This window comes from Nomia melanderi, chromosome 7, assembly GCF_051020985.1.
Source record: "Nomia melanderi isolate GNS246 chromosome 7, iyNomMela1, whole genome shotgun sequence".
NCBI lineage: Eukaryota > Metazoa > Arthropoda > Insecta > Hymenoptera > Halictidae > Nomia > Nomia melanderi.
In genome coordinates, this window is record NC_135005.1 from 7,517,806 (window position 1) to 7,544,565 (window position 26,760).

Consider the following 26,760-nt stretch of genomic DNA (forward strand, 5'->3'; position numbering starts at 1 on the left):
AATAAAGAGACTGTTATACTTAACATATGAAATAAAATTTTAAAAGATCAATTTACCATTGAACATTACATTCTCGTTCCCAATTAAACATAAACCCAAACAGTGCACTGAAAGTAACAATCTACTTCTCCGTACTTTCAGAGCACAACGTCATCGAACTGCCACCAATGAGGTTCGTCAAAGAGTCCTCCACCTCCGGAAACTTGTTAATGGAAGCAGTAGTCATCGACGTGTCACCAGACTACTTCGTCAGCGCGGAAGACGGCGACGATCTCCGCACTGAAGCTGACTTCGAAGATGTCTCAATCCTAGACGACATCACCAGAGTCCTATCATCCCCCGAAAGAGACTCCCGCAGCTCCTTAAAGAGATCAGCGAGATACAGTTTAGATGACGACGAGAAACCTCCATCGAGACCTCCTCGAAAAAAGTCCAGCTCCTCTTCAAAAAGCGATAAGAGCGAGAAAAGTCAGCGGATGGAGTCAGAAAGCTTCCACAGCGCCCAAAGAGAAGAAAGATTCTCCCCAGTGTCCCCAATTTCACCAGTATCCTCCCTAAGACAGGACGACAGCGACACTTTCGCGGATGCTTTGTCATCCGCCCGCCTCTCCATCTCGGAGACCCAAGCACAGAAGATGTACGACTACGCGGAAGGCCGCAAACGCAGTCTAAGTGGCGAGAAGACAGCTGGCTCTAGCATAGACGACGGCATAGGCGGTGATTCGTCGTTCGACTCAGTGACTGGAGCGGCTAAGAAGAAGCGGCACAGAAAGAAGAAGCACAAACGTGACAAAGGTAGCTCGGAAGAGTCTTCTTTAGGCAGCGAGATCGAAGGCAAGCGGCGCAGAAGTAGATCAGGCAGCGTTAAAGAGGAACTTCATCAACGAGTGGAGTCTATCCTTAAAACAGAGGAACCGTACATAGAGGATGTAGCAGAGAAGTCGTCTGAAAAGAAGCAGTCCACCAGTGAATCTGATAAGTCCATGTCGAAGAGCAACAAGGAAAGATTGCTGGACAGCTTAAAAAAGCTGAAGGACCCTGTTCTAACTGTCCGAGACATTTTAGTGGACATAGATAACTTGGACTCTCAGTTGAACGTAGCTAACGAAGAAGCTTGCAGGAACTTTGTGACTGAGAATATCATCAAACCAATTCAGAATCTTTGTGAAGAAGTGTCTTCGATAGAATCGAAGGCCTTGAAGAGTGCTGGAGATAGGTCGCTAGCTCAGACAACTAGGATATCTTTGCTGGAATCAATTGGTGGGCCAACAGAAGAACTTTTAAGGGGTATGGAGTTAATTGAACGCCAGGAGAACGTGAAGAGCAGGAAAGCGGATGTTATAGGTATCTTGGAGAGTCTCACTGATCCTGTCGACGAGATCTTGATGGGTATAACTAAGATTGAATACGAGACGACTGGCAGGGCTACTGGAGAGAGACCTATAGCTCTCATCAGGATGATGTCCGCAGTGTCCAAGCTTGACGAAACGGTTAAAAATATTTCTAAGATGGACAAGACTGAATCCAGATTAGTTTTCAGCGTGGAAGAGATCCTGAACACCTTGCATTTCTTCGTAAGTGACGTTGCTGTAGATCCAGCTAAAGGAACGATAGAAACTGTGGACACTGTGGTAGTGGAGTCCTTGTCGAAGTCTGTTGATGATATTACTAAAGCCTTGAATCGCCTACCGATGGTTGAAGGGATACCCAAATTCACGGACGAATTAATATTACCCATCCGGGAATTGAAAGTGAAATTGGATACCTTGAAGAACGTGTTGAAGACTTACGAATCGAAAGGAATATTATCGGAGCATCGAACGAAATTGATAGAGTCTCTGCAAGATTCAGTGGATCAAACTGTGGAAGAGATTCAGAAAGTAAAGGAGAAGAGACCTGAGGAGAAATTACAAATTGAAGATTCGAGACAGGATATTTTGAAAGAAGCAAGGTTGACACTTCAAGAAGCCTTAAAATCTTACGAGAACATCGCAGGAACATTGGACCCAAGGCTGTCTACTATCTTCGATCGAATCGATGAGATGTATCGTAGACTTAGGGTTCCTCAGAAGAAAGAAATTGGTTTAGAGTCCTTAATTAGTTTAGAAGGTCCCCTGTATTCCCTACAATGCGCTCTGTCCTCAGTGGCCATAGCAGAGAATTCAGAAATAGTTTTCAAGCTCCTGGAACCTGCAATTTCGCAGCTGAGAACCACTGTGTCTAACCTAGGTGAGAATTCCTTGCAACCAATAATGGAAACCTTGAATAACATAGACAGAATGATCCAAGTGACTGAGCCAGAAGAAACAGTCTCTTCTAGGTCGGTCCAAGAGGAAACCCTGACAGACCGAATCCTCGATCCTCTAATTGACGTTCAATCAGCTTTAAGCGCAGCACTGCAAAACGTCGAAGATGTTGATACTGTGACAAACGGAGCTGCTAGTACTCAGAAACTGTTAGCTTCATCAGAGATCACTGCCTGTTTGGTAGAACTGAGACAGTACGTGTCGGATGCTACTCGAACAGCGATGACTCTTAGAGAAGATGAAATGATGATGAGTCTGGTGGATTTAAAAGAACCTTTATTAGACCTTCAATTGGCTTTAGCGTCTGAAGAAAGAACTACTCAAGAGCTACCAATGATTCGCAGGATACCTTTGCCTGTTGAAAAGCTGAAGAAGGCTGTATTGAAAGTCTTGCGTCATTCTCCCTCTGAAAAAAGAGCAAAATCAATGAACGTTGTCTTAAAAACGATAGAACAGATAGAAACTCAATTACCAAAGACTATATCTAAATTATCAGAAATTGAGGATTCTCAGAAACACTTCCTAGAAGATTTGAACGTGGATCAGAACCTCAGTGACGTTCACTTTGCTTTATCTTCAGCATTGGAAAGACAAGAGAAAAGTTTTCCTTCGCATACGTCGAATTTGGCTGCTTGTATTGAAGAATTGAGACAGTCTATAGGTTCAACAGCAGTGGAGATAGCTAATTTGAGGAATCCAGTGGACGATGACATCATTATACAAGTATCTATGCTGAAAGATGCTTTGTTAACCCTGCAGAGAGTTCTGCTGACCCAGCAACACGCCCCTGAAGAGGAGCAGATTTTGAAAGATCTTATGAATCCCATTGGAAAATTAAAGAATCTTGTCAGAGGAATCACAAACACTGATGCTAAAACTGAACCTGTTGTTCCAGTACTCGAGTTGCTAGAAGAAATTGAAAAGGACACTCCCCTGATCACAAAAGAAACTTCCAAGAAGAAACTACAAAGGGAGATGAAAGAAGAAAAAGAAGAGGTAAAGTGGCAGGCTGTAACATATCGTTTAGCAGGACGGATCAGTCGATCATTGGATCCTATGAAACACTGGTTATCAACCACATCAGAAGACAGCATGAAAGATGAGGAAGAATCAGCATTGAGCTCAACAATCGACGAGCTGAAAAGGGATGTGAACAAGATTGCTATAGAGACTTCCTACTCCGAGCCTCCTAGCGACGATAATCTCATTGAGGCCTTGGTGGATCTACGAGAACCTTTGATTAGGCTCAAGAACGCGATTTCAATCTACCATGAGCCAGTAGACTTAACTACTTTAGAAGGTTTGAGCAGACCCATGAAATACCTCCTTCAAACCATCATGGACGTTCTCAAGGACCATGCTCAAGAAGAATCTCTGCAACCGATAGTAGACATTGTAGAAGAGATTGAAAATCAGATACCGATCTCCATCAAAGAAGCATTATACAAGAAAGAGCTGAGTGAAGTAGTTAAGTCGCTGGTGCAGGAAGAAAAAGAATTGATCACCTCAAAGGAAACGATTCAAGAAGAATCTTTGCCACAGGATGTAAAGGAAGAAGTGACATCTCAGGCCACAATTCCTGAAGGAACTCTGGAAACTACGTCTGTTCTACCTGAAAGCAAATTCTCCGAGTCCCTGGTGGAACAAACTACCGTAGAAGACATGAGTTCACACAGATCTGAGGAGATTGTTACTAGAATTGAAGAATTGCCGAGGAAAGAGGACTTGAAGAGCGAAAAGATGAAGAAGAAAGAGGTAGTCGACCTAGCAATCTCTTTGTCAAAGACACTGGAGAACGTTCAGTTCGATGTCACTGGAATTTTAGAAGACTTCGATGACCCAACTGCTGGCAGTGCAACTTTGCCAACTTCTGCGTTAGCTAACTCATTAGAGGAATTCGTCAAAGCTGTTTCTACGATGCGTGTGGTGATTGGTAGCTACGAAGAGGCGATTGAATCTTCCGATCAAGTAGCTAATCAGACAGTCTCCATGCTTCAGAATCTTCTGCAGCCTTTGAACAACATTGAGGACGTTCTTCTAGAAACTCATCAGTACGGTGTGCAAGAGCTTTTCATTTTGAACCACCTGGCACAGCCCCTGGAAGAAATCGAAAGTAAAATGGTGAACCAAACTATAGAGAAGCTGGACAGAGCTTCGGATGTGGTACAGAGATGCGAGCCTGTTCTTCATGCTATACATAATATTAAGGACAAAATACCAATTGCAGTGCGAGACATACAATCCAGGCAGCAGCTACTAGGTTCACTGAGAGAAATCGCAAAGCCCCTCGAAAACATTCAGGAACGAATGAAGGTCCTCGAGACACAAGCTGAAGACACTTTAGAGACTGACGTAGCTAGGATCCTTTTAAATCCTGTACAAGTTTTATTAAACACTATCAACGCCACCTCCCAAGATGTCCAGTTACTAGATCAACGCAGAGAAATCGTCATGGAGCTCAGAAACTTAGTGGAACCCTTAGTGGAATTCTTGAGCTGTTTATCAGTGGTTCAAAGCAGTCGCAAGAGTTTGGTGCCAGAAGCAGCTTTACTGGATGAAAGGAGGAATGTAATCCTCAAAGCAGTCGAAGGACTTCAAAGGCAGACTATCAGCACTCTGGAAGGAATACCTAATTTAGAAGGAGCATCGCTGTACGAGAAACCACTGGACACGTTGAAAAATGCAATAGTCTCTGTTCAGAAACAAATAGGCAAGACAGATTACTCTAGAAGACCGAGCAACGTAGAATTCACTTTGCAGTATAACATTTCGACTTCACTGGACCATTTAAGAAGCACTATCGTGTCTTTAGAGGAGGATGCAGATGTGGGATTGAAGGAGATCGTTTCGAAGTCCCTGAAAGCCTTGCAGAAGCAAATATCTCTATCAAGGACATATTTCATTGAAGCTAGCAGTGATCAATCCGTCGATGAAGAAGCAGTCGTTGAAGGTTTCTTGTACCCTGTCAATCAGCTTCAGTCAGCTTTGAACGTACTCAGAGAAAAGCTTGAAGGAGGAGCGATGATATCGATTTCGAGTGAATCGATGAGACGTTTGAAGAGTTTAGCTAAATCTACGTCTGACTTAGCTTCCTCGTTGTCCGCACACCGGATACATCTGATCAGGGAAGGCGCATCTGAAGGATCCTCATTCGTTGAGACATTGTCCGCTCTTGCAGATGTTTTGGAAGGTGTAAATGTTTGCATTAGAAAGGTTGAAGAAGTAGCTATCGTAGAAGAAAAAGCAGCCGAAGATCGAGGCGCTTCAGCGGACATGCCAATTACTATAACGCAGATAGAGACGATCGTGGATGAAATTATTGAAGTTTCTAAGGAAGAATTTGAAAGTGTGCTGACAATTGAAGATGTGCCACCTAGGGAAGAGATGAGAATCAATGAGGCGAGACTTGTGGAACAGGTTCAAAGGGAAAGTGTGTCGATGGAAGATGACTTAGCTAGGAAACTCGAAACTGAAGCTTTAGAGTCAGAAGCGATGAAGAAGGAGAGAATGAAAGTAGAAGAAAAAGTTATGGAGTCTGGAAACTTAAACATCGAAGAATTAAAAAGTGAACTAAACAAAGAAGAGGTGAAAGATGATCAAAAGGTGAAAGCAATAAAGACGAAAGAAGAATTGCTGAAGAAACAGAAAAAAGAAATAAAACTGTCGCCTGAGAAATCAGAAGAAGAGTTACTAAGAGAAGAAGAGGAAACAAAGAAAGAAACTAACAAGGCGAAGGTGCAAAGAATGGTAAAATTGATTCTGTCAATGGAACAACCGTTCAAAGAATTAACAACTCTTATGCGTCTAGCCCTGGAAGAGCCAGTTTCCTCCAAGTCAGAAGAAGAAAAACGAAAGATTCGAGAACTGACTGCCCTCGTCCAAATTTTGAACGATTTGAAAGCTACAACTATCTCTATCGAACAGAATACGTATTCTTCTTTAATTCCAGAGTTAGAGGAACAGTTTCTTTGTACGCTAGACATTTTAATGGGTGTCAGGCGAGCTGCAGAAAAAGTTCTTTGCTTGACTCAGAAAGAACTGACACCAGCGTTAAAAGAAAATGTGATGGTGTCTTTGCAGTTCTTACTAGAACCTCTGGAAACTTTGCAGCAGAATTTGTCTAGCTTCGAAGAATCATCTCTTCATCTACAAATGAGAGAAGTAAGTGGAGCAATTTTCGAATTGGTGAATGTCATTCGTAGAACTACGGAACTGAAGCACGAAAAAGTCCTGGAAGAAATTAGAGTGACAAGATCACAGGAAGAAAGACAAGGAATCGAAGATGCAACTGCAAAGCCTTTGCAAGAGCTGATAGAAGCTATAATGGTGTCTCAAGAACAAATAAAACGCGATGACATGTCTCCATTTGGTTCTATATCGCCTTCAATTGCACCGACTGATCTATCCGAGCAACAGAAACTAGTTAGTGACAGCGAAAGCAGATTGGACACAGACCTAGTCGAGAAAATAGTCAGTCCTATTAAGAACTTGAGAGAATTGGTCGCTAAAATCGAGAAAGAAGAAATGGAAGAAACCGAAGAATTGGATCTAGCGACGAAAAGGACAGCTACTTATATATTGAACACCATCATTCAGCCATTAGAAGAACTGAAACAATCTTTGAGTGTCTCTGCGGAGCAACAAACAGTGGAAACTGAAGAAACTGTACAGGAAATTAGGGCAGTTTCACCAGTGCAATCGTTGACAGTTGGAAGTGTTTTAGAGGATCTCCAGAGGTCCATTGCTAATATACAGGAAGAAATAATTCTGGAACAAATGGAAAACGTTTCCAAAGTGGAACGAGAAGTTAGTGTAAACGAAGTAGAAAAGTCTCTTGAAGATCTGAAATTTTCTTTGGGAGCTGTACAAAAGTTGGCAACAATTGAGAGTGAACACTCAGAACAATTATTTGAAATGGATAGAACAACTGTCGTGGAAACGTTTGTTAAATCAGTGAAGGAGCTCGGTCAAAAATGCTTGGCAATTGCCAGTTTGCCTGAAACAAGAGTTATGTCAACGCAAAAAGAACAAAAACAAGAATTACGAAAAGTGATTGATATATTGAAGGAAACTACATCTGAAATTGAAATGCACACAGCGCAAGAAATTACAGCTTCAGATCAAACTGGCATGGATGTAGTGGAAGCATTGCAACCTTTAGTGCATCCTCTAGAAGAATTGGAACAGGTGTTAAGTACAGCAGTGCAGCAGGTGACCACATCGTCACCGGAATTCGTTGACGAAATTGGAGAAGAATTATCTTTGGAAACAGTGAAACTGATTCCAATTATGGAAGAACTGCAAAAATCCATCGCTGTAATTGAACAACAGTCTGTGCAGGCTAAAAAAGCTGAAGTGTCAGAGCTAAAAGGTAAAAGCTCTGTTGCTCAAATTATAGAAGCTCCATTAGAAGAATTAAAATGTTCAGTAGAGGCTATTCAAAAGTTAGAATTGGAAGAAGCTAAGCAACTGACAACTGAAGAGAAAACAGAGGCTTTGAAGGCGGTAGCCAAATGCGTGGAAGAAATAGGGAAAGTGTGTTCAGTTGTGACTAGCCAACAGAAAGCCCAAGTGAACTTTGTTGAACAGCCTCAAGCAGCGGAAATGCAGCAAGTCCTTGAAACTATCACCAGTCCAATTCAAGTACTAAAGGAAACGATGTCAGAAATCGAAATGCAAACGACTGAAGAAGCTAAAGCTTTAGACCAAGCTAGCAAAGAAATAGTGGAAGCCTTAAAACCACTAGTACACCCATTAGAAGACTTTGAGCAAGCATTAAGCACAGTTGTTCAACAGGTTGCCACAGTAACGCCTGAGTCTGCTACTGAAATCAAGGAAGCTGCCTCATTGGAAAAGATGAAACTGACTCCAGTTTTGGAAGAACTACAAAAATCCATTGCACTAATTGAGAAGCAAGTTTTAGTGCAGGTTAAGAAAGCCGAAGTGTCAGTTGTCGAAGATGAAAGTTCACTTGCTCAAATTATAGAAGCTCCAGTAGAAAAATTAAAATCCTGTATGGAAGTTATTCAAAAAATGGAATTGAGAGAAGCAAAAGAACTAACAGCTGAAGAGAAGACGGAGGCCTTGAAAGCAGTAGCCAAATGTGTGGAAGAAATAGGAAAAGTATGTTCAGCAGTGACCACTCAACAGAAAGTCGAAGTTAGTGCTGTTCAGCAGCCACAGGCAGCTGACCTGCAGGGAGTTATTGACATCATTGCCAATCCACTTCAAGTATTAAAGGAGACAGTGTTAGAAATTGAAATGCAAACCAGTGAAGAAGCCAAAGCCTTAGATCAAGCTACCAAGCACGTAGTGGAAGCGTTAAAACCATTGGTACATCCATTAGAAGACCTGGAACAAGTATTGAGTACCGCAGTTCAGCAAATTATCGCAGAATCTACTGTTGAAGCACAGAAAGCTGATTCATCAGCCGAAAAAATGCAACTGACACCAATTTTGGAAGAACTACAAAAGTCCATTGCTGTAATTGAAGAACAAGTTTCTGTACAAGCTCAAAAGGCTGACGTATCAACTGTGAAAGCTGAGAGTTCTGTTGCTCAGATTATAGAAGCCCCATTAAAGGAGTTGAAGAACTCTGTGGAAGCTATTCAGAAATTGGAACTGGAAGAAACTGTACAACTGACTACTGAAGAGAAGACAGAAGCATTGAAGACAGTTGCCAAATGTGTGGAAGAAATAGGAAAAGTGTGTTCAGCAGTAACTACTCAACAGAAAGTTGAAGTCAGCATTGTTCAACAATCTCAAGCAGCTGAATTGCAGCAAGTCATTGACACGATCGCCAGTCCAATTCAAATACTAAAGGAAACAGTATCAGAAATTGAAATGCAAACCACTGAAGAAGCTAAAGCTTTAGATCAGGCTAGTAAGAACGCAGTGGAAGCTCTGAAACCATTAATACACCCATTAGAAGACTTAGAACAAGTATTGAGCACTGCAGTTCAGCAAGTTATCACGGAATCTACTGATGAAGCTCAGAAAGCTGATTCATCAGCCGAAAAAATGCAACTGACACCAATTTTGGAAGAACTACAAAAGTCCATTGCTGTAATTGAAGAACAAGTTTCTGTACAAGCTCAAAAGGCTGACGTATCAACTGTGAAAGCTGAGAGTTCTGTTGCTCAGATTATAGAAGCTCCATTAAAGGAGTTGAAGAACTCTCTGGAAGCTATTCAGAAATTGGAACTGGAAGAAACTGTACAACTGACTACTGAAGAGAAGACAGAAGCATTGAAGACAGTTGCCAAATGTGTGGAAGAAATAGGAAAAGTGTGTTCAGCAGTAACTACTCAACAGAAAGTTGAAGTCAGCATTGTTCAACAATCTCAAGCAGCTGAATTGCAGCAAGTCATTGACACGATCGCCAGTCCAATTCAAATACTAAAGGAAACAGTATCAGAAATTGAAATGCAAACCACTGAAGAAGCTAAAGCTTTAGATCAGGCTAGTAAGAACGCAGTGGAAGCTTTGAAACCATTAATACACCCATTAGAAGACTTAGAACAAGTATTGAGCACTGCAGTTCAGCAAGTTATCACGGAATCTACTGATGAAGCTCAGAAGGCTGATTCATTAGTCGAAAAGGTGAAACTGACACCAACATTGGAAAAATTACAAAAGTCCATTGCTGTAATTGAAGAACAAGTTTCTGTACAAGCTCAAAAGGCTGACGTATCAACTGTGAAAGCTGAGAGTTCTGTTGTTCAGATTATAGAAGCCCCATTAAAGGAGTTGAAGAACTCTGTGGAAGCTATTCAGAAATTGGAACTGGAGGAAACTGTGCAACTGACTACTGAAGAGAAGACAGAAGCATTGAAGACAATTGCCAAATGTGTGGGAGAAATAGGTAAAGCGTGTTCCGTCGTTGCCAGTCAGCAGAAAGTCGAAGTTAGTCTTGTCCAGCAACCACAAGTGGCTGAATTTCAGGAAGTCATTGAGGCTATCACCAGTCCAATTCAAATACTAAAGGAGACTATGTCAGAAATTGCGATGCAGACGACTGAAGAAGCCAAAGTCTTAGATCAAGCTGGCAAAGACGTAGTGGAGGCTTTGCAACCTCTGGTACATCCTCTGGAAGAATTAGAACAAGTATTAAGCACAGCAGTCCAGCAAGTGATCACAGTGTCTTCTCAATCAGCTGACCAAGTAAAAGAAGATGCATTAGGAGAAATGAAACTATCTCCAGTTTTAGAAGAATTACAGGAATCCATTGCAGTCATCGAACAACAAGTTGCAGTGCAAACTAAGAAAGCTGAAGTATCAGACGTGAAAAGTGAAAGTTCTGTTGCTCAAATTATAGAAATTCCATTGGAAGAATTAAAATCCACTGTGGTAGCAATGCAGAAGTTAGAGTTGGAAGAAACGAGAGAACTGACAACTGAAGAAAAGACAAAGGCTTTGAAGGCGGTAGCTAAATGCGTCGAAGAAATAGGAAAAGTATGTTCAGCTGCAGCTACTCAACAGAAAATTGAGGTTAGCCTCATGCAACAACCACAGGTAGCTGAAATGCAACAAGCTCTTGAGATAATTTCGTCTCCTCTTCAAATGTTACATGAGACAGTATCTAAAGTTGAACAGAAGATGCAAGAAGCTGAAGGTTTGCAGGTTTCTGAAACTGAAAAAGTAGTTGCTGTGTTGAACACATTGGTTCAACCTCTAGAAGAATTAGAAAAATCCTTATCCGTGGCTGTTGAGAAAACAAGTACCCTCGAAGAAGAATCAACGAGGGAATTAAAAGATTCCTCATTAAAACTGAATATTGAACCAATTTTACAAGAACTTGAAAGATCCGTTGCAGAAATCGAAGATCACGTCTACCTGGAATCAACAACAATGGTAGGAAAAGGTGCATCAGAAGGTTCCATAGTAAAAGAATTGAAAGAACCATTGGAACAGTTGAAGTTATCCTTAGCTGCTGTCCAAGATACTATGTCTATCGAAGTTGCTCAAACAGCTGATATGCCGGATAAAATCTCGACTTTGACAGCTTTCGCGAAGTCAGTGGAAGAAATTGGTGAAAAATGTTTAGCAGTGATCTCACAGCAGCAAGTTGGCGTACAGTTGGTCCCAAAGAAATTAGAAAAATCGCAGGTGGAGATCCTAGAGATGGCGATCAATCCTCTACAAGTATTAAGAGAATCGATTAGCAACATCGAAGAAGGAAAATTGGGAGAACTACATAGTTTAGATACATCAGAAACAAGCGAAGTACAGAAAGCGTTAAAACTCCTTGTGGAACCTCTGCAGAAGCTAGAAATCTCTTTGTCTTCGACTGTCCAACAGGCTGTGTCAACGGAATTTGAGAAAGCTGAAGAAATCACAGGCCAAGTTCAAATACTGGAAATTTCTCCTGCGATAGACGAGCTTCAAAAATGCGTTGCAGAGGTTCAGGAACAAGTAAAACTGCAAAGTACAGCTGCAGAATCCTCTGTGCAAGCGTCTTTCTTCGTGGAAGCTGCCAAAAAGTCTTTGGACGAGTTAAACGCCTCCCTGACTATTATTCAAAGGGCTAGCACCGTTCAACCTACAGGAGAGGAGAAAGTGTCAAAGATGGAGAAAAAAGCAGCTGTACAAGATTTCGCTAAATCAGTCCAAGAATTCGAAGAAATGTGTCTGATAATTCCTCAGCAACAAATGTATACGAGAAAATTAAGGAAAGTGGACACTAGGGTCTTACAGACAATTATCACGCCTATTCAAACTTTGCGCGAAACTATAGTGAAAGTACGCAAAGAGAATGTAGAACAAGTAGGTGTTATAAAAGTTGAAAATGCGAATATCGAAACATTGACTCCATTGATGAATCCTCTTGAGAAGTTAGAGAAATGTTTGGCAACCACAGTGCAGCAAGCAACAGGTCAGAAGGCTGAAATCACTGAATTACCAAAGGAAGATCCTCAAAAAGCGATTGCCCTTGAACCAATTCTTGAAGAACTGAAAAAAAGCATTACCGTGGTCGAAGAACAATTAACAGACACCTCGAAAGTATCTTCGAGGCTGAAATTCGCCGAAAATATCAAAGACGCGATTTCAAAGTTGAAATCAACCGCGGCAGCTGTCCAGAAAGTAGTAAAATCTCCGCTAGAAATTAATGAAGAAATGAAGTCAGATCAGGCGTCTCTTTTAAGAGACTTCTCCCAATCATTAAAACAGTTACAAGAAAGCTACTCGGTTGCTATGAAACAACAGGAAATAGAAAAACAACCAGAGAAAGTTAAAAAACGTAAAACAAGAACGGTGAAATCGGAGGTTCTTCAGAAGATCAGTGACACTGTTCAAGTATTCCGTGAATCCCTTTCGCAGATAGAAGAAAACAAAATAGAAGAATTGAAAGAACTAGAAGTGATAAAAGATGAGAAAGCTGAATTAAAACTGCAAGTACTTATCGAGCCACTAAATGCTTTGGAACAAGTTCTGCGAACATCTGTTCAAGAAGGCGCGATGATTTCTTCAGAAGCTTCCGAAGAGCTCAGGCAAGATGAAGTTCCTTTGGAAAGATTGAATTTACAGCCGGTACTTGAAGAACTTAAAAAATCAATTGTCGTTATTCAACAACAATCTAACGAAATCGCAGCATCAGCCAACATCGAAATGCTAGATCTCGCGAAAACAGCTGAGAAACCTTTATCCGAGCTAAAAATGTCCATTGCAGCGATCGAAGAAATCACGAAAACTCTAGACGAAGCTGAAGAAATTAAAACGGACGAACAACCACGTTTCGAAGCCTTCGCAAAGTCGGTAGAAGAATCAGGAAAGCAATTGGTAACGGTAGCCAAGCAAGAAGTCAAGAAAATGGCGGACACCCTAAGAGAGAAGAAGACAACTCGCGATTTCGTTAAAACTGTCATCGCGCCAATTAATGAATTGCAGAATACAATCTTGAACATCGACAAAGAGAGGAAAGAATCATCAAAATCCTCTGAGAAAGAAGCAATACTTCTTTTGAGCATCGTGCAGCCGCTGCATCAGCTGGAAGAATCATTTTTATCAGCCGTGCAAGAGAGCCAAGCTGCCATTCCAGTGTTGCAGAAGCTTCCTATAAAGACTACCATACAGGAACTCACTAAACACGTAACGGAGATTCAAGAACAGTTAGTCCTGGTCAACGGAACTCTATCTTTAACTGGCAACACAGAAGATATATCACTAATAAAGAACATCGAAAGATCTCTAAGTGATCTGCGAACGTCTGTAGCTGTGGTGCAACAATTGACAGCGATAGAAACGCCTGGCCAGCAGGTTCTAGACGTAGAAAACGTGTCAGCATTGCAAGCATTCGGAAAAGCTGTCGAAGAATTCAAGAAACACTGCTCTGTCATAGTATCCAGGCCCAGAGTAGTTGCTGCGATCACTGGTACACTAGAACAGCCAACTAAAGCTGAAATTGTCACCATTCCTGCTAAAATCTTACAAGAATCCATCTCTACCATAGAAGAAATCAAAACTCAAGAAGCAGAGACCTTGGATACAGAGACCAAAAAACCGATAACCGTGATGAGCATTCTAATGCCCCCTCTTCAACAGTTAGAGCAATCATTCGTCGCTGCCATTCAAGGTGAGCACGTGATGGAGCACACAGCAGAGACCTTAGAAGACCAAGTGTCCTTCGAAACAACAAACTTAAAACCAATACTAGAAGAATTCCAAAAGTCAATCGCTATTATCCAAGAACACATCACAGCAGAAGCTGTGCACAGTTTGCCCGAAGCTGAGGATACTGTTCAATTGCAACTGATGGCGCAAACGTTAACTGACTTGAAGACCTCAGCAGCAGCCATTCAACAGATATCAGGAGGTGTGCCGGAGTTCACTGATGATTTATCGAGGTCCGAAAGCATCGCTGCTTTTGAAACGTTTGCCAAATCTCTCCACGACCTGGTGGAAAGGGTAGCTACCATTGATCAGCAGCAGATGATCATCGAGCCAGCGGCTGATACTATCTCAGAAGATGTTTCATCTTTGAAGACCTGGGGTGATGTTGTTGAAGAACCGAAGGTTCAGGTTGCTGGAGCAATGATCATTGATCAGGGTACCATTGAATCACCTTCAGAGATTGCAGTGTCCCTTTCTGAAGACGAAGCCCAGGCGCTGAAGACTCTAGCTAAGCCTCTTAGCGAACTTCGGGAATGCTTGGCTCTGGTGGTCGAAGAACGCAAATCAATGGACGCCAATGACGTAACCGTTGCTTTGTTTGAAAAGGAAGATTTGGCTTTACTGAAAACAATGGTCCAACCACTATTGGAATTGAGGACAGCTGCAGCATTCGTCATCCACGAGCAAACTGCAATTGAGTCTGCTAAGGAGAGATCCTTCAGTGCTGGCGGGAAAGAAGAGACACATTTGAATCCATTGATAGAACCTCTTGAAGAACTCTGTAAATCTATTGCCCTGATCCAGGATCATATACTAGTTGAGTCAACTGAAGAAAGACCAGCTGATGAAACCTCTTTGCTGACGTCTTTGGTAGAACCTTTGATTATACTACAGAAAAGCATCACCGTGTTAGAAGAACGTGTATTGTCGCCAGATGTAGCCTCATTGCCAGAGGAATCTAACTGGATCAACGAATGTTTAGCAGTTCCCTTGCAAGAGATTGAAAGGTCCATAGCAGAAATTCATGAATGTAACGTGATAGAGCCTGAGCCCTTGCCAGAGGAACGTTTATCAAGAATCATCTCTCCTGATTGGTCGATAGTTGAAAAGCTCATTCAACCAGTGGATGTTATACAATCAGTTATCCTTAACATAAAGGGTAGTGCTGTTGGAAAAGAGGACGAAATCGAATACGAGGCAGTACAAACGCTGCTCCAGCCTCTTGCTCAGGTGCAAGAAAGCTTCTTACTGATTAAGAACAAGACAGCGACCAGCGTAGAAGAAGAGGAAGCTAACATAGATGCTATAGTGGACTCTTTGTCCAGCTTGGAGAAGAGTATATCTGTCATCGAGGAACAGATACAAACTTCAGTGAAGGTAGAAGAAATGACTGAAACAGTTGGTAGCCTAGCAGAGTCTTTGACGTCATTGAAGCAAAAGATCATGACTGTAGAAGAATCACCAACAGTGTACCTTGAGAACCTGGAACTGCCTTTGAAAAATTTGCAGCAAACGTTAGAGAGTCTTTCTGTTCTACGAAGTGAAAAATTGAAGCAAAAGAAGAAAGTGTCAGCTGTCCCGGTGGAAGAGGCTATAAGACTGTCAACGAAACTTACCATTTCTATTAATGAAATAAACGTGTCTATAGAGACTATCGATCGCAAAATTGGGAGCTATAAGGATCTACTAGGTGTCGAGATACAAATTGAGAATGAAGCTCTGAAAACGCTACCAGCACCGCTGGAGGAGCTTAAACTAGCGATTCAACATGTGATGGAGTCCAATGAGGTTGACGAATCGTGCACTATTTCTCTTCGAAAGCTTAAGAAGGCTATCGCAGTGATTTGTCAGCAATCGGCTGACAAACCTATAACTGAGCCGCCGCATTTGGAAGCAGCGGATGTTGTCGGAATGTTGAAATCATTAGCGCCGAGTTTAAATGAATTAGAAGCATCAGTTGAGACTGTAGAGACACTGTGGAAGGAGAACTTGAGTGGAGAAGGATTGGTGAAATTGGAGACACCGATTGCGAACCTGATGAACACAGTGAACGTCTTGTGCGATAAGCTAATGAGGATGGAGGTAGTTTGGATAGACGAAGAAAAGAAAAAGAAAGAGAAGAAAGAAAAGATAGAGGAGGAAGAAGAAACGATACAACAGGAGGCAGCTGAGGAATTTAAAATGGAAGAGGAACATAGAAGAGAAGAAGAAAACGAGAAGCAAACGCAAGAGGAAAAAGAACATTTGCAAAGGGAAGAAGAGGAACGTAGGAGAAAGGAAGAAGACAGACAACGAGAAGAAGAGGAAGAGGTTAAGAAGAGAGAAACAGCTGAAAGGCAGATGGAAGAAGAACGTAAGAAGCGAGAAGAAGAAGAAAGATTGAAACAAGAAGCAGACAAATTGAAGGCAGATGAAGAGCGTAAAAAGATGGAGGCTGCAGAGAAAATAAAGCAGGAAGAAGAACAACGTAAGCAGGAAGAGGAAGCTAAGCCACTTAAAGAGAAAGAGGAAAATCTGAAAAAGCAAGAAGCTGAGAAACTTGAACTGCAGGAAGAAAAACTTAAGAAGGAAGAAGCTGAGAGGCTTAAGCTGGAGGAACAGAAACGTAAGCAGGAAGAGGAAGCTAAGAAATTGAAAGAGGAGGAGGAACGTCTGAAGAAAGAAGAAGCTGAGAAGGTTAAAGTGGAGGAAGAAAAACGTAAGCAGGAAGAGGAAGCTAAGAAATTGAAAGAGGAGGAGGAACGTCTGAAGAAAGAAGAAGCTGAGAAGGTTAAACTAGAGGAACAGAAATGTAAGCAGGAAGAGGAAGCTAAGAAATTGAAAGAGGAGGAAGAACGTCTGAAGAAAGAAGAAGCTGAGAAGGTTAAAGTGGAGGAAGAGAAACGTAATCAAGAAGAGAAAGCTAAGAAACTTAAAGAGGAGGAACGTCTGAAGAAAGAAGAAGCTGAGAAGGTTAAAGTGGAGGAAGAAAAACGTAAGCAGGAAGAGGAAGCTAAGAAACTTCAAGAGGAGGAAGAACGTCTGAAGAAAGAAGAAGCTGAGAAGGTTAAACTAGAGGAACAGAAACGTAAGCAGGAAGAGGAAGCTAAGAAATTGAAAGAGGAGGCGGAACGTCTGAAGAAAGAAGAAGCTGAGAAGGTTAAACTGGAGGAAGAAAGACGTAAGCAGGAAGAGGAAGCTAAGAAATTGAAAGAGGAGGAAGAACGTCTGAAGAAAGAAGAAGCTGAGAAGGTTAAAGTGGAGGAAGAAAAACGTAAGCAGGAAGAGGAAGCTAAGAAACTTCAAGAGGAGGAAGAACGTCTGAAGAAAGAAGAAGCTGAGAAGGTTAAACTAGAGGAACAGAAACGTAAGCAGGAAGAGGAAGCTAAGAAATTGAAAGAGGAGGCGGAACGTCTGAAGAAAGAAGAAGCTGAGAAGGTTAAACTGGAGGAAGAAAGACGTAAGCAGGAAGAGGAAGCTAAGAAATTGAAAGAGGAGGAAGAACGTCTGAAGAAAGAAGAAGCTGAGAAGGTTAAACTAGAGGAACAGAAACGTAAGCAGGAAGAGGAAGCTAAGAAATTGAAAGAGGAGGCGGAACGTCTGAAGAAAGAAGAAGCTGAGAAGGTTAAACTGGAGGAAGAAAGACGTAAGCAGGAAGAGGAAGCTAAGCAATTGAAAGAGAAGGAGGAACGTCTGAAGAAAGAAGAAGCTGAGAAGGTAAAACTGGAGGAAGAAAAACGTAAGCAGGAAGAGGAAGCTAAGAAATTGATAGAGGAGGAGGAACGTCTGAAGAAAGAAGAGGCTGAGAAGCTTAAGCTGGAGGAACAGAAACGTAAGCAGGAAGAGGAAGCTAAGAAATTAAAAGAGGAGGAAGAACGTCTGAAAAAAGAAGAAGCTGAGAAGGTTAAAGTGGAGGAAGAAAAACGTAAGCAGGAAGAAGAAGCTAAGAAATTGAAAGAGGAGGAGGAACGTCTGAAGAAAGAAGAAGCTGAGAAGGTTAAACTAGAGGAACAGAAACGTAAGCAGGAAGAGGAAGCTAAGAAGTTGAAAGAGGAGGCGGAACGTCTGAAGAAAGAAGAAGCTGAGAAGGTTAAACTGGAGGAAGAAAAACGTAAGCAGGAAGAAGAAGCTAAGAAACTTAAAGACGAGAAGGAACGTGTGAAGAAAGAAGAAGCTGAGAAGCTTAAGCTTGAGGAAGAGAAACGTAAACAAGAAGAGGAAGCTAAGAAGCTTAAAGAGGAGGAACGTGTGAAGAAAGAAGAAGCTGAGAAGCTTAAGCTCGAGGAAGAGAAACGTAAGCAAGAAGAGGAAGGCAAGAAAGTTAAAGAGGAGGAACGTGTGAAGAAAGAAGAAGCTGAGAAGCTTAAGCTCGAGGAAGAGAAACGTAATCAAGAAGAGGAAGCTAAGAAACTTAAAGAGGAGGAACGTGTGAAGAAAGAAGAAGCTGAGAAGCTTAAGCTCGAGGAAGAGAAACGTAAGCAAGAAGAGGAAGCCAAGAAAGTTAAAGAGGAGGAACGTGTGAAGAAAGAAGAAGCTGAGAAGCTTAAGCTCGAGGAAGAGAAACGTAATCAAGAAGAGGAAGCTAAGAAACTTAAAGAGGAGGAACGTCTAAAGAAAGAAGAAGTTGAGAAACTTAAGCTACAGGAAGCAGAACGTAAGCAGGAAGAGGAAGCTAAGAAATTGAAAGAGGAGGAAGAGCGTCTGAAGAAAGAAGAAACTGAGAGGCTTAAGTTGGAGGAACAGAAACGTAAGCAGGAAGAAGAAGCTAAGAAATTGAAAGAGGAGGAAGTGCGTCTGAAGAAAGACGAAGCTGAGAAGGTTAAACTGGAGGAAGAAAAACGTAAGCAGGAAGAAGAAACTAAGAAACTTAAAGAAGAGGAGGAACGTGTGAAGAAAGAAGAAGCTGAGAAGCTTAAGCTACAGGAAGAAAAACGTAAGCAGGAAAATGAGGCTAGGAAACTAAAGGAGGAAGAAGAACTTAGGATGAAGGAAGAAGCCGAAAAATTGAAGCTGGATGATGAACGCAAGAAGAAGGAAGAGGCTGAGAAATTGAAGCTAGAAGAAGATCGTAAGAAGAAGGAAGAAGCTGAAAAATTAAAGCTGGATGATGAACGCAAGAAGAAGGAAGAGGCTGAGAAATTGAAGCTAGAAGAAGATCGTAAGAAGAAGGAAGAAGCTGAAAAATTAAAGCTGGATGAAGAGCGCAAGAAAAAGGAAGAGGCTGAAAATCTGAAACAAGAGGAAGAGCTTAAAAAGAAAGAAGAAGCTAAAAAACTACAGCAAGAGGAGGAACGCAAAAAGAAGGAACAGGATGAGAAACTGAGGCTAGAGGAGGAACGTCAGAAGAATGAAGAAGCTGAAACACTCAAGCAGGAGGACGAAAAACGTAAACAAGAAGAGGAGTCCAAAACTCTAAAAGGAAAAGAAAAACGTAAGAAAAAAGCAGAAGCTGAAAAACTGAAACAAAAGGAGGAGTTTAAGAAACCAAAAGAAGAAGATGAACGTAAAAAGAAAGAGGAAGCTGAAAAATTGCAGCAAGAAGAGGAAAAACGTAAGCAGGAAGAGGAGGCTAAGAAACTAAAGGAAGAAGAGAAACGTAAGCAAGAAGACGAAGCCAAAAAGGCGAAAGAAGAAGAAGAACTCAAGAAGGAGGAAGCCGAGAAACTGAAACAAGAAGATGAAAAACGCAAACAAGCAGAGGAAGCTATAAAACTGAAAGAGGAAGAAGACCGTAAGAAAGTTGAGGAATCTAAGAAACTGAACGAAGAACAAAAACGCAAGGACGAGGAATCTGAGAAGCAGAAGCAGAAAGAAGAAAAACTGAAGAAAAGATCAAAAGAAGAAAAGCTGAAGCAAGAAGAGGGAAAACCTAAGACAGAGGCAGACTCTAAGAAAAAGGAAGAAGATGACAGGAAAAAGGAAGCAGAGGCCGAGAAAACAAAACAAGAAGAAGAAGATCGAAGGAAGAAGATAGAAGAAGAGAACTTAAAACTAGTAGAAGAGAAACGCGAGAAAGAGGCCGTGACTAAGAAGAAGGAGGAAGCCGAGAGGTTGAAGCAAGAGGAAGAAGAACGTAAAAGAAAGGAAGAAGTCGAAAGATTAAACAAAGCTGAATCCGACAAATTGAAGCAAACAGAAGAGAAGCTCAAGAAGAAGAAAGAACAACGAAAACTGGCGCAAGAAGAAGAGGAGCGGAAAGAAAAGGAAGAAACCGAAAGACGAAAGAAAGAACAAGAACAAAGAAAGAAAGAACGAGAGGAGCGCGCGAAGAAAGAAGAAGAGGAGAGACTACAACGTGAGGAAGAAGAACGTAGAAGGAAGGAAGAAAAAGCCAAACAGCGAAAGGAAGAAGAAAATCGCAGGAAAGCTGAGGAAGCCGAAAGGTTAAGAAAAGAACAAGAACGAGATACTCAGAGACGCGAAGAGGCCAAACGTCGACGCGAGGAACAAGAAAGACAAATCAGACAAGAAACAGAAAAGATAAGAAAAGCTGAAGAGGAGAGAATCAGAAAGGAAGACGAGACTCGTGAACGCAGGAGGCAGGAAAGAGAACACAGAAAACATGAAGAAGTTCAGAAATTATTGAAAGAGGAGGAAGAAAGATCGAAAAGGGACGAGGAACGCAGAAGAAAGAGGAAAGAAGCTGAACAACAGTGGAAGGAAGACGAAGACGCTTTAAGAAAGAAACAAGCTGAACGTATTGAAAGAAGAAAGGCCGAAGAGCGTCAAAATAGGGAGGAAACGGAACGTTTGAGAAGGGAAGACGAGGAAAGGAGACACAGAAGAGAAGCTGACCGAGAGACAAGAAGAGAAGAAGCTGTGAAGACGCTGAAAGAAGACCAAGAACGATTGAGGAAACGACAGGAAGAAGAGACTTCGAGGCTTCTCAAACGAAGACAAGAGCAATTAAGAGACGATGGCTGGGCCAGGCTAAGGCAAAGTGAATCGGATCAGATGTTGCGAAAAATGACAGAGGATACGAAGTCTTTGAAATTTTCGAAAGTTTCTTCTGATGTAGAATTTTGGAAGGATCGTCGTGAGAAACATCATAAGTACGATTCAGGGTTTGAATCTGGACTTTCCAGCACTTCTAGATCATACAGTTGGAGGGACTCTTTAACTTGTATAACTAAAAGGAGAGTGGACGATTTTCTTGACTACAAACTGAGAGACAGCTCGATGGACAGATATTACTTTGACACGGGTTCGTATTATAGAAGAAGGAGGAAGAGGGATGATCGAATTACAAGAGCAAGATCTATCAGTTTGCTGAAGTATGAGGATTATTCGACTGATAGCGATGCCACCATTACGCCTTATAGCACGTTTAAGCTACCGCGGTATAGCAGACCGAAGACTGTATCTCGAACCGATCTCGATGCGTTGACTCTTTCATTAAATCTGCCCAGTGTCACTGATGGGGTAAGAAGTTTTGTTTATATTGTTAAATTATTATTGCTGTTAATCCTCGGACCGATAAACAGCATTTTTTAAATTTTATAATTCCAAATTATTTTCGAGAGTGTCTTCTTCGAATAAGTGCCTGAAACATCTGCTAAATAGTTGAAGATAGTGGTCTGATTCGGTCTTATAGAGCACGTTCAAACAATCTCAAACTGTCTCAAACATTCAAAAATAAATTGCACAGCAGGAATATTGATTCGAAAAGTTTCAATTCGGTAAACCAATTCTCATTTGAAAAACAAACAAAAGTTGCTTGTCAGTCGCAAACAAGTTACGAACACTCACAAACACTAACATACTCAACCATACAGAAATAACTACCCAAATTTAGTTCAGTAGATAATTATTCATAAACATTCACATTCAACAAAAATAATTTAATGCAACTTTTAATAGAATTGTAAAATACAACTTTCAGTAACTGTCAACCGTGAAAAATCCACAACACAATGTGTTAATTTAAAAAGAAAAGGGAGTACGTATAACGTTAAAAATACTTCTTTGTAGATGGCCCCACGCGAAAAGGGCAAGAAACCATCATTCTGTACAAGATTAACAAATAGGACTGTAGGAGTTGGTATGAGAACGAGACTAACGTGCACCGTGCTCGGGTATCCGGAGCCCAGGGTTCACTGGACCAAAGACGGCGAGAAACTCGAAATCACGTCGAGCCGATATCGAACTCGGTTTGACAACGGTATGGCTTACTTCGAACTGCATGAAGCGCTCCCCGAAGATTCCGGAGTGTATACCTGTGTTGCCGAGAACGTTCACGGAATCGCGACCACCGAATCCACATTAAAAATTTACCCCGATTTCCAACCAGCACTGTCACCTCCCACCTTTACGAGATCCATTAAAGGTAAGTGCCCAAAACGTAGAATGAACAAAGTGAAACTATTTTGCTCTTCGATAGAATATTACGAAACAACTTCGCACACTCGAAGGTAATATAAACAAGTGATAACAAGATCTCCCAAATTTATTTATTTATCTTTTATTATATTTGTGGTTTTCCAATATTTTAAATTGATACTATGAAATCCCAAAATGAAGCTACTTTTGTTGCCTTTAAATCAAATATTCATTTCCTCGAAAATGTTATATATACTCTTAAAACAAATTCACTCTGTTTAAACATCTGTTATATTGTAAATAACAAATTTTAAAAAACAAAATGGGAATCGAAATTTTGAGAGTCAATAACAAGAATCCTGGCAAAAATGGTGATTAATTGTTAACAGTTCTCGTTCACATTGTATTATAATTAATTGTCTATTTATTTTAATTTGTTTCTGCGATTGCAATGTTACTTACATTTTTCCAGACACTTATCGTTATTCGGATAACGATTTGATACTGGAGTGTCGGGTCCGAGGTAATCCTACGCCACTGATTTCCTGGCTAAAAGACGGCTGCATACTCCAAGGCGATCGGTACAAGCAAAGTTACTTGGACGACGGCATTTATCGGTTAGAGATTGGTGTACCAAACTCAATGGATAGCGGGCGTTACACGTGTAGAGCCATGAACGACCTGCGCACGGAAGAAATCTCGCATGTGGTTCAATTCGATGGTAAAGCTTCTCTATTTTATCATACAATTTTTATTATAAAATTTAACGTTAAGTTATTCTTAAAATACATAACCTTTTTCTTATAAATATTCTTGTTTTTATTATTCTGTTACATTGTTAATACATTATTTAATATTAATTTATTACATAGCTTTTTATATTGTTCTATTATTTATTCTACTATTATTTATTAAGAACGAAGTCGACGAACGACAGCCAGACACCACGAAATTTTCGACGATCACTTCAGCACTGATGCTTTGAAGAAACCATATTTCTCCAGCTACCTGCACGATTATAGTGGAAGTACCGGTCAACTTAGAGCAAAGGGTAAATACTTAAATAAAAATAACAAAAGTCAAAATCTAAAATGATAAAATATGAAACGTAAGATGTACAGCTTAAAGTACGAAATATAAAGTGTAAGATATAAAATAGAAAATATAAGATATAGAATATAAAACATAAGATATAAAGTGAACTTCAAAATAATAAAATCAAGTAACAAGTAAATAATTACAATTAATGACTGTTACAGGCGCATCCGCACCGGAAGTAAGATGGTTCCGCGGCGAGAGGAGAGATCCAATTTCTATACCGAAGACGAAAACATTTGAATCCGGTATTCACGGGTTGCACCCACCAGATTTCGGTGAATTCGAAAGGAGCTCGCACATATCCAGAGGAACAAATGCGTTTGCACACGTGGACCTGACTGCGATGGACGTAATGCCACCGAGTGGAATCGAAAGCGGGAAACCCGCCATGTTTGTCTCGAGGCCGGCTGAAAATTCGATCACCGTCACCACCGGAGAGGATGTGAGCGTGTCGTTCAGATGTGCTGGGAATCCGAAACCACGGGGTGAGATGATAAAATAATTAATATAGTGATCAATAAAACAGTTAACGAAATAATTGATAAAATAATTGATAAGACAATCAGTAATATAATTATGTAATGGATAAAGAAATTGATAAAACAAATAATATAATAATCAATCAAACAACTGATAAGTAATTGGTAAATGAAAGAATTTATCGAATTTCACCAAATCAAATTTTATTTCTATCTTTTTACTTTCGCAGTGTTCTGGATGAAAGGACTAAAAGACATCACCAACGGTCCCCGATCATACAAGGAAGCGATTGATGATTACGTCAGACTGACCTTGAAGAGAGTTGCACCATCGGATGAAGGCACTTACTGCATCTTAGTCAAAAACAGACATGGCTGCGATAGAAGTTTCTTTTCGATAAAGGTGTGCAGATGTGATCTCGTATATATGAAATCTATTTATTTTTATTATTTAGGTACACGGTTTCTGAAGTTTCTGCTAATTGATGACCAATGACAATTGAATTCGTTTGTCCAGGTGAAACAGCGGGCCAGGTCACTGACACCCGACTGGAGTACCGTCAGCAGCCGTACCGACACCGGAAGTCTTCTAGGATTGACGTCTGACAGTCGTGACGATGAACTGTCCTACGTAAAAAGTGAGTTTTTCTTCTATTAAATTATTTTTATTTACTATTTTATTTTTATTACATGAACAAAGACAAATTCTAGTTCATTAAATTAAACTTCATTCAACTATATGTTGACTGTGTTTGTTCAGCAAATGTTCAACATTTTTTGATATATTTATTAACAATACTTATTCATATAGCATAATACAAAAGTAATGAAGAAAAACAACAAAACCGTTTAGTTGGTACAATTTATATATACTGTTGCTTAATCATACTTAAAAGTTCCCTTGAATATCCTAATTCAATAAAATTAACCTTCTGAGAATAAATGTCACATTGGCAATTATTAGAAAATTACATGCAAATAATTTAATCATTGAAACTAAAAATAATCAATTGATTATTTTCTTTTTTCTAATATTTGAAAATTCGATATACGAAGTAATTTTGTGCAGAAGGCTCTTTTGTGATACTTTAAATAGCCCTTATTCGTAAAGGGTTAGGGTATATGTATAATGGAACAATAACAATTAAGAAACACAGACATTTGGAATACACTGCGAGTGTTGAGTCATTACGGATAAAGTTCACGCGTATAATGAAGAAATCACAGTTAGAAAACACAGCTCGACGGCATTGACTGCGGTTTTACCGTGCTCTTGGCTCGCGTTTTAATGGATGGATTCCAAACGAACCCTGTACTAACTAGACCCTCGAAATGACGTCAATGTTTAGGCGAATCATCCGTGCCAATATACCTTGCCGCTCCTTAAACATCCGCAAACGAAAGATTGTTTGATTAAAAGGTATCAATCAAATGGCGGTGTTTCCATTAAATCTTCGAAAAACCAACAAATGTATGTGCAGTTCCTAGTTTAAGCTTTTATCGTAATTCGCGAGTATACGAAAAGAAATGAAGGTTAATATAAAAATCAAGAATAATACTAAAATTGTGTTAAAAAAAAGTAATTGTCGAGAAACCAATGAAGAAAATCAATCAATTAAAAATCAATAAATATATTATCATAGCATACCATATTATTATTATCATTTCTTATTATCATATAAATTGATGAACCTATTTTTTTAATTTACATTCGAAATAATATAACAATAAAATTAAATAGCTTACATAATATATAATAAATAAATACTATTAATTGTTAGTTTCACGTTAAAAATGAATTCACGTCGTAACATTGTTATTTTATCAAGTAAAATGATAGTACACGTTTCCAGTGCACGTACATCTGAATTCGAAGCTGAAATAAAGCCAAATGCGACGGTACTTTGACCAAGCCCTGACGTATTTTAAAATACAACGTTCCACCGTGCGTCGCCTGTACAATGATCGAAACAAACGTATTTCGTATTTCACGTTGCACAATAGAAAAAACGGTACCGTGACATGATTAAATAGGTACATACATTGAACGCGGAGAAGCGAACCGCAGATGTTGGAAAGACATCGCGGGTCTCGAATTAGAATCAAGGGAATTAATTTCGCGCGAATAACGCCGGGCTCGAATTCGAATCGCTCTATACAAATCCTCTGAATCACCAATTTCATAATATTCAGGTTCAATTCGAATTATTCGCAATACGAGATGAAAAGTGTTCGAAGCAACCAATTGCAATACATCGTAGTCCTTTCGTAAATTAATTTCGTAAAATTGTTTTGACTTCACATTGGATGAAAATGAATTATTCGAAAACAATTGGTGTACAAAAGTTTGTTAACTTAACATCGGATAAATTGATATTGTTTATAAATTAACAGAAATTATTAGTTACAATTGAATACGTTTAAATAATACAATTGATTGATTCATTACTTAATTAATTAATATCTTCTATAATTAAGTAATATTAATAACATATAATATAATAAATCAATTTAATCAATTCATTACAGGCAAATCATTTCCTTAACACTTAATATTCAACCCTTCGAATCTAAATCTTGCTTCAATAAGTTTTACTCATTACCCAAATAACCACTTCGAAATATATTGCCGTAACAACGGCACCGTAGTTGTATCGCAAATTGATCATGTAACAGTAGGAAATAGTCGAAAATAAACAGGGGAAATTACTGGAGCATGTGGCCCAGGGAAGTAGGCCGTCGATAAATAAACATCGTTCTCATCGCAGAATTCGTAATGCTCGACCAGTCGGACCAAAAATTCTCATTTAACACTTATACTACCTTACCCGTCAAAATTTCTTATTCCACGATTATTAACACCTCAAAGGTGTTAAGAATCCAGAATAATTTTAAAAATAAGTAGTTCCACTTGAATACTATAATGAATATATGAAGAAATCGAAACAAATCTATTGTTACAATTTTTA

General features: G+C 40.1%; 1 protein-coding gene across 3 annotated transcripts in view; it reads left to right on the forward strand.

Moving 5' to 3' along the window:
• LOC116424354 (uncharacterized) overlaps positions 1 to 26,760 on the forward strand; it is an 85,584-nt gene that overhangs the window by 22,132 nt on the left and 36,692 nt on the right. For all 3 annotated transcript variants that reach the window (XM_076369166.1, XM_076369168.1, XM_076369167.1), the window contains 7 exons: positions 142 to 21,317; positions 21,867 to 22,221; positions 22,687 to 22,935; positions 23,131 to 23,265; positions 23,474 to 23,797; positions 24,022 to 24,194; positions 24,309 to 24,429. In XM_076369166.1, coding sequence (XP_076225281.1) covers positions 142 to 21,317; positions 21,867 to 22,221; positions 22,687 to 22,935; positions 23,131 to 23,265; positions 23,474 to 23,797; positions 24,022 to 24,194; positions 24,309 to 24,429 — 22,533 coding nt within the window. The remainder of the gene's footprint in view (positions 1 to 141; positions 21,318 to 21,866; positions 22,222 to 22,686; positions 22,936 to 23,130; positions 23,266 to 23,473; positions 23,798 to 24,021; positions 24,195 to 24,308; positions 24,430 to 26,760) is intronic.